Here is an 8812-nt window from a genome sequence, read left to right as displayed (position 1 = left end):
TCTATATTTCTGCTTTTGTTTGTTTTTTTTCTTCACAACCTTCTCAATGTGCCAACTGTTGTTTTCCTCGGCTGGTCCGGTCGATGTCTGGTTGTTAATACACCATTGATGTTTGAAGAAATTCCAAACTGTTTAATCGTCACTTTATTTATTTTTGATCACTTGAAAACCAGGCGTGATCAAATAAAAAGTTCCATTGTTCCAGGCTGTTTACTACTGTCACTTACATATTACTATGTAAATATCAGAAAATAAAATATTTCATATTGAGCTTTTGTCCCATTCATTGTTTGACTGCTTTGCTGTTCCAATACATTTGAAATATGTATAGACAATGCTTCTGTGCACAAAGCAAATGGTTTGCCAAGGCTGGAATGGAAGAATTTGGGTGTCCTGCACAAAGCCCTGCGCTCAACCCCACTGAAAACCCTTGGGATGAATTAGAATGCAGGCTGCACACCAGGACTCCTCACCTAACACCAGTGCCTAAACTTACTAATGGTCTTGTAGCTAAAAATAAAAAGTAGTACCCTTGGAAACCCTTCCCAGGACAGTTGAGGTTATTATAACCAATATCTGGAATGGGATCTTCAAGAAGCACATTGGAGTGTGATGGTCATATGTCCACAAACATCTTGCCTTATACTGTACATTCCATCCAGTTGTGAAATCAGGACATGTTGTTATAACATTCTTGAATTTAATTGCATTTGCTATAATAGCTCCTTTTATCTTTAAGGTAAATCACAGGTCTTCATTAACAGACTGATTTATTATGTCTCATAGTATTTATTTTTCCTGACAGCAGCTAGAAAAGTCCACGAGGCATATTTTAAAAAAATGTAACCACATTTGAATTGAAAGACTTAAAGCAGACAGCAAGCTTTTTTTTTCCAGTTTATGGTCACTCACTTGCAAATACAACCATTTTATAAAATAAAACTTCATCTTTTCCCCATTTAAAACCTGTAAAGACAAAACTTAAACATAAAATAATTATTAATATATAAAAAATTGGCTGACTCGATGTCAGAGGCCAGGTAAAGAAATGTTAATTACAGGGGACAACAATGTGGTCAGCACCTGCTGGTGTAATTCAAACCCACAAGTTGCTTATTAGTATTATTTTAATGGTGGCCTCGAATAGAGGTGAAAAACAACATCACTCTAGGGTCCATCACCATGTGTGTTGCATAGCAACATCATCCTATTTCCCAGCAGGGAGAGATGACACTTTGCTCACTCATTACATCTAGGTAACACTAAACATGGCTTAACTCAGAAGAAGGAAAACTGAGGTCAGGGAGTGTTTTGACAGTAACTAGAGGTACGGTGTGCATGTCTTTACAACATATTACAAGTCTTTAACATCTACACAGTATGAAAAAGGGCAAGCTGGTGGACACCTAAGTAAGAAGAAGGGACATTGGTCTTGTCTTTTTTTTACAAGCAATGCATGTTGATGTGAAATGCTTGATGTGAATCTTCAGCACACACAATATCCAGCAGTATAAAATACAAGGCCTTCCCAATTACCTTGTTTTTGGAGAAATCATGTTTCCTTCTCAGAGCAATGCAATTTCTGTACACTATGAAACAAAACACCTGAAATTCTGTCTGAATTTTCAAATACGCTGCTGCTAAATGTGTAAAGATGCCCATAAAAATCTCAAATATAAAGCCATCATATTGCTAAATGTGTTTAGAGGATATCAGCAAATACCTAACTGCCTTGCAGTACAAACCTGCCATAGAAACCAGAAAGTGTAGGTATTTTAGATGTATATATCTATATAGGGAGATGTGTGAAAAGTATTTAAAGAGTTTGCAGAATGTTACTGTGCATGTGATCATTCCTATATGCACCATAGGGGCATGTATTCTACTACTCTAATCCTTAACCCTGAATGTGGGATATTTGGAGATAAGGAATCCATAAGAAAGGAGTGTTGAGGAGGTTTGTTTGTATTAGATGTTCTTGGCACCGAGTCTTTTGAATACGCTAACTGTGGTAGCGTCCATCTGAGCCCCGTGTGAGTCCCTGCCTGTCCCTGTGCTGCTGCTGACTTTAGGGCTAGCAAGAGCAAAGCTCGCCTTGCTCCTGCTGCTGGTCACCTGACTATCCTGAGTCTCTGTTGATTGGTTAGATCGTAAGCTGGTAGAGGATGCAGGGACAGGGTTGGCTGTGGGAGCTTTACCCAACCTCCGCAGTATTCTCCGTTTGGGCGCCCCCTCCTGGCTGGATGATGTAGAGGAGGGGACAGTAGAAGGAGTGCTTTCTGACATAGGGAGTTTAGATTTGTTGCTTAGGCGATACAGAGTGACTGGTTTAGCTTTTTGCGCGACAGGCTCTTTTTTGGAAGGCTGTAGGGGGCGTTTAAGGACGCCAGCATACTGAAGCACAGAGCCCTCGCCATCGCTGTCCTCATCTTCGTTAGCAGTGGCCCCGTCTACCATGTCCCTCTCTGCATCGTCATCTTCGTCCACTTTGCCCAGACGGCTGAACACACCTGTTACCTGCTGCGGAGAGATATTGGAGATGTTAGAGAGAGAGAGAGAGAGAGAGAGAGAGAAAAAAAATCAAACAAAGAGGGAGTAAAGATCGAATAAGACATGGCAAAAATGCAGTAAAGCCTTAAATACAGTAAATCAAATCAAAATTGACAGATAAAAATCATCTCAATCTTCACCTGATTTGCCGTTGCTGTGTCTGTCTTAGATTCTGAGCCCAGTCTCTCAAACACAGAAGTACGATTCAAACTCTTGGTTGTAACTAAACGGATAATATTAATTGGTAGGTTAGTTGCAAATGGCAAATTTAAGCATTATCATACCTTAGATTTAAAAAATAAAAATAAAAAAAAATCAGTAAACACTTTAATGGCTGCCCTTTAAATCGTTTTAAATCAACAGGATTACATCACATTGTAAATTACTTGAAGCACAAAGTGAAAAAGGTCTTAATCATTGCATGTGTACCTTTAAAATACTGCATAAAAACTATAAATAAATAAGCCACTTAAAGTAAGCAACTTTTACATTCAAAATATAATAACAAATCTGCAATTAATGCATAATTTAAAAAATATATTAACCCTGCGGCTAAACTTGCCAACATCACAATTAATTATAGTTCATTACTTAACCTATGAGGTTATAAATGATGATCATTATTAATGTAGGACTCATCTGGAAGCAATATAGACTGGTAGAGCAGCAAGATATCGGTGTGTAAACATGGTGAAGTCAGCAGTCTGATTCCCGGTCACCTTTCTTAGCCTGCTGGGCCAGAATGCGTCGGCTTCGGGCGGTGGATCCTTTTGGCATGTTGATCTTGTACTTCCCTTCCATCTCAGAAGTCACTCGCCGCCGTTTCACAGGTACTCCGTTCGCCTCAGCTGAAGGCTGACTGGCAACTTAAAAGGAATAGGAAAGGGTAAAAATAAAGGTGTGAAAACAAGGAGGTGTGAGCACTGAACAGATGTCTGTGCCTGATACATGCATGTTTGTTGAGAAATAACACCCGATGACATGGTGATGAAGGGAATGAGACGAGCTGCTACCAAAAGGAAAGTCCGTACCTATTTTGGAGCTCTTGTTGGAGATGGTCACAGAGAGACGGTTGTCAGGGCGACGCGCAGGCGTGCTCGGTGGGGAGTCCCGACTCAAGGCGTTGGCGATCATCCGGGTGGCGGCTGAAACGGAGAGAAAAAAAAACATTGTAGTGAACTTCGGTGCTGGACGATCATGACGACGTTTAATGTCGTAAATTATGCAAAATCATGTTTATGGTACCAATAAAAATGTATCAAAATAGGGAAATCAGTCCCAATGACCCTGACGGTCACAACTGTCATTTATACCATTTTTTCTTTATGCATACATTTTGGTAGCCAAGAGCAAGCCCCAAGTCAGCAATAATACGGTTTCTACTGCCTCTGTAAACTGTATCTGTTCATATCAAATCTCATTTGTACTGAGAAACACCGATTGAATTATTTAAGCAAGATCCCAGTGATCCTGCAGACGTAGCATGTAATACTATCATACGTTCAATGTTTACAGCTGAAAATGGCTATATGACTTCTTTTTCATGTCTGAGGTACAAGCTATTGCTTCTTCAAAACAAAATGGAGGGAAAAAAAGTGTCTCAGCACTCAGTGGCTGACTTGAGGCTACCTTACCCTAACAATATATAAATCTGTGAGCATTTTCCTTTTATCTTATCAGAACTTGCTTCTCTCTTTCTACCCATCCCGAGGCATCCAGACATTGTACCAGCTCCGATCGTCTTCCGTTTACTTTACCGCGATATGATACATTATCAGCACACATGATAGTAGATAGCAACATGCTAAGGCTAACTTTTTTCTGTGTTAATGATAAAATAACGTTATGTACTTTCTCGATAACAACCTCCGTTTATACAGATTACATGGAGCTGCACGTACACGTTGGATTCGCCGCATTTGGGTGTTAATGTAGGTTCACAAAGCCATGAGCATTAACAGTAAAACAACATCCGCCATTGTTGTTGTTTGTGTTTGCCGCTGCTGTGCTAAAGTTGCTGTGTAACGTGACACGTATACAGTGACGTCAGACTCGGCTCTGTGTGATGGCTCTCTAGCCAGTGGAAAGGCAAACCGGTTCATAGAAGGTTCGCCAGTGGAACCAACTTTGAACCAGCACCAGTGCTAGCTCTGAACCAGCACCCGGTTCTTTTTGGTGGAAAAGGGGAATAAGAGGAGATCTGAACTCCATGTGATCCTTACACCAATACAGCATTTGTTTGACTGTATATTAGTAATCACACCATCTAGTGTCACCCATATGAGGATGGGCCCCCCTTTGAGTCTGGTTCCTCTCAAGGTTTCTTCCTTATCAATTTAAGGGAGTTTTTCCTTGCCACTGCTGCCTGAGTCACCTCAGACTTGCTCATTGGGGATAAATACATATACATACGTACATACATACATACATACATACTGTGAACTATATATATCTTGAATTTTTAAAGTATTAATTCTTTATACTTCTTATGTTTACCTTCTGCTCTATGTTTATGTTCTGTAAAGCTGCTTTGAGACAATGTCCATTGTAAAACGCGCTATATAAATAATCTTAAAAAAAAAAAAAAAAAAAAAAGGGATTGTATCAAGGTGGATGTACACCAGAGTAGACAGTAGATATACTCACGGGTATTGGCTGTACGCCTCAGCTCAGCCTGAACGCTGGTCTGGCCAGAGGAAATAGCTTCAGTTGCCATTTTGCACATGTCCTACAACAAGCAAGACGGGGAGAAAGGACAACCGCTCATTCAGAACATGTCAACCACTCAACTTTGAATTTGTAACTGTAACAAAATATTTGTTTTATCTTGAAAACAAATGACCAAAACCTCAGTTAACCGGCCAAATATATTATTCAGGATTTACTTTATTTTATTCAATAACATGTTTTTGTTTTGTTTGATATTTTCCCATAATTTTTTTCACTACAAAATCACTACACACGCTTCCTTCAAGGTATTGAAGCTAGTCACTGTGCCTTTTCAAACTGTTGCTCATTCTAAATCACAGGGAATCTCTGGAGGACAGTGATATCTGCCTTCTTCGGCTCAGTAGAGCTGACAGACGATTGGCTATTGTTGAGATCATTGACAGGAGGAAGGTAACGCCAATCATTTCCCACAAAATCACAGGAAATTTAATTAAGCACACTTTACAACTGTGGGGAGCAGAAAAACATCCTGATTGGATAACAGCATGAATGAACAGATGTGTAGTGGTTGGGAAGTGTACATAAATAAAAACAAAAAACCAAATGATGTAGAACAAGTTTATGTTGTTTTTGTGCCAATAAAATAACCCCACACACAACCACGTGAACCTAGTCTTTTCTTTTCATCTTCTTTTTCCTCCAAAATCTTTTCTGGACGTTATGATTCGTCCATTCCAATATGTGGTGATCAGTTGAACGCACATCTTGTTCTAAGCGTCATCCACAGAGGCCTTGCTCACCTGTCTGTACACGTGCTTGGCGTGTTTGAGAATGGCAATGATGTCCCCGATGACCGTGATCCCCAAGTCCATCATGATGTCTTTACTGAGGTCCATCAGCATGGTTTTCTGAATTCTGCACAACACACGTGTATGTAAATTGACATTACGCATAAATCTTTGGTTTCCCAATTCTGTTCTAACTGAAAGGGTAATATTCAATCAACAAAGACAGTATCACTTTGTACGATGTAACTCTCAAACATCTGAAGTTTGATCATGTCATGATGTGTGGGTTTTTTTTACCTGTTGTCTACAAACGAAATGGCGTAGGTGGCAGCCATACCCGGGGGGATCCCTGCATCTTTAAAGAACTGGATCCACTCAGACGTGGCTGAGAACATAAACCAGGAGAGTTTAAGACCTACTCAAGACTCCAACAAAAGTGATCAGAACATCAAGGTTGACTCTAAGTGACTTCTGATGGATGAAGGATGTTATTCAGCTTTGGATATACAGTGTGATAATATCAGATATCTTTCGCTCCATTCACACATCTGCAGACTGGAATACACTGGAATTCACTGTTAAGGCATTATATATTAGAAAGAAGGATGGCAGTGTCACTTTTTGAGGTGTTTGGGTTAAGATTAGCACAGTGACGCAAGATATGAAAAAAAGCCAACAAAGAGGACGAATGTCTAGCAATCAGTGGCAGAGTTTTGTATTGCCATAACCACATAACAACTGACAATCAGACTGAGACCAGTTTACACTGACTACAAACATCAGTTTGTCACCGTGTATAGTGGTGCTTTATCATCATGATACGTGGTACTTCCAGGGTACAATGTTTAAAATATTGGGTGCACATTGTCCTTCAGAATGCTTTGGTAGTTCTTGGCAGTGACGTGACCATAATAGTGGCAGCACAAATAGTGGACCTAGGGAATGACATGATATTGCACCTCAAACCATTACTGATCAACCTCTCGCCTTACTCTGGGAAAGCAAAAATTCAGGTGGAAAGTTTCTTTGAGGCTTCTTTGGACCGCAACTTTCCCAGATGTGGGAAAGACAGTGAGGGTGGACCCATAAGAGAACAATACATATTTCACATTGTCCACAGACCAATACTCATGGCACTGACGTGAGTGACCAAGGATTTGTCTATAACAGCCCAATCTGGAATATTGACCATATGAAGCTCCCGATGAACAGTTTTAGTAGAGGTGTGCATTCAATTCTGCAGTGAGTTTTAAACCTGTGGTTTTATTTATTTATTTATTAATCAATCAATGAAGATTGCAGATACACCACGCTGCAGATATGTGTGAGGAAAAACGTCATGATGCTGCATGGCAAGCAGCACATTAATGATGCATACACCTGCTTGGTGAGTGAAAGATACTAAGGCCATCCTTAAAACTATTCTTGTTTGCGTAACCCGACCCACCCTGTCAATTTAGGACAGACTCAATTTTTATTTTTTTTTGCTTTAAGTCCGACCGACTTGCCGGTTCTAAATTTGCGTTAAGACCGACCATTTATTTTATTTTTTTACTCTTCAAACAACTAATACAAATTCTATTGTTCGAAAATCTATTGCACGAATCGATTGGACCAACCAACACAAGTTTCGAAAGCGTCCATATTTTATTTTTTTTTGGAACGCATCACACAGCAACTGCAGCTTCAGACACACATGCATAACAGCAAATAATACTTCTGCACAATGTTTCTCTTTTTACAGCAGAAATGTGAATGGTGTGTCCGACCGAAAGCACGGGTTGAAGACCCAGTCAGTGACGTCAATATGCTAATTTGTTTAAATTCATAACTACGTAATAATCACCAAAATTGTACTTTTTTTTTTTTTTACATTGAAACTTGAAAAAGAAAATATAGACCTAACTATCGACCTTTTTTTTTTTTTTTACTGTTACGGCAAACCAAAGTATTTTTAAGGATGGCCTAAACTACTGATGTTATAGCCTCAAATTACATCTCAACAAAGGGGTTGGGAATTTGTTTAACACAGTAGTAAAATTAAGCAGCAAATTAATGGTTTGATAAGGCCTGGTATATTTTAATGTCCATGTGATTTTACAGCTTAGATAAAGACGGATCTATCCACAGATTTCATGTCTGTGCTTATATTTAAAAGAATTTAATAAATAAAACCAGCTCAAATAGTAAGATAATTCACTTGTTCCTCACACTTTTCTTTTACAGTGTTCTTTGAGGCAGACTCTGTGAGGATCTTGAGGCATCTAGATATTTACCAGCTCCAGTTAGACTCTGCTAAGAGGAGATGAAACTCCATGTGGTCTTTGAGGACAAAAATCTCCTCATCAATACATTTTTCAGACTGTGTATTTATAATCGCACCCTCCGGTGTCACCCATATGAGGATGAGGTTCCCCTTTGAGTCTGGTTCCTCTCAAGGTTTCTTCCTTTACCATTCAAGGGAGTTTTTCCTCCCCACAGTCACCTGAGTCACCTCAGACTTGCTCATTGGGGATAAATACAAACACATGTAAATATATCTTTATATTATTCTTTATAATACCCTTTTATTCTATGTTTATGTTCTGTAAAGCTGCTTTGAGACAACGTCGATTGTAAAAATTGTGCGCTACACAAATAAATTTGAATTACATCGTTATTAAAAAATAGCGACATTTATTTTGGTTGCCCTGATTTAATAGCCACAGTTAAGCAGGTTAATTTACATACACTGTTAAATCCTTGTTTTTTTTTTCTTCTATCCAGCCCTACTGATAAGGTCCAAAGGGTTAAGTGTCACACCA

General features: G+C 39.2%; 1 protein-coding gene across 4 annotated transcripts in view; it reads right to left on the bottom strand.

Moving 5' to 3' along the window:
• Positions 1-809: 809 nt before the first annotated feature.
• The window catches only part of c9h19orf47 (chromosome 9 C19orf47 homolog), an 8899-nt gene continuing 896 nt past the window's right edge, over positions 810-8812 (bottom strand). The window contains exons 2-8 of one of the 4 annotated variants that reach the window (XM_060877479.1): positions 6306-6393; positions 6021-6135; positions 5197-5278; positions 3582-3695; positions 3270-3416; positions 2687-2773; positions 810-2519 (exon numbers count right to left, since the gene is read on the bottom strand). In XM_060877479.1, coding sequence (XP_060733462.1) covers positions 1969-2519; positions 2687-2773; positions 3270-3416; positions 3582-3695; positions 5197-5278; positions 6021-6135; positions 6306-6393 — 1184 coding nt within the window. In that variant the 3' untranslated portion in view covers positions 810-1968. Of the gene's footprint in view, positions 2523-2686; positions 2774-3269; positions 3417-3581; positions 3696-5196; positions 5279-6020; positions 6136-6305; positions 6394-8812 lie in introns of all 4 variants that reach the window. The other 3 variants (XM_060877481.1, XM_060877478.1, XM_060877480.1) reach the window with 3 other exon arrangements.

Source organism: Tachysurus vachellii, chromosome 9, assembly GCF_030014155.1.
Source record: "Tachysurus vachellii isolate PV-2020 chromosome 9, HZAU_Pvac_v1, whole genome shotgun sequence".
Lineage (NCBI taxonomy): Eukaryota > Metazoa > Chordata > Actinopteri > Siluriformes > Bagridae > Tachysurus > Tachysurus vachellii.
This window is presented reverse-complemented; position numbering and strand designations above follow the sequence as displayed.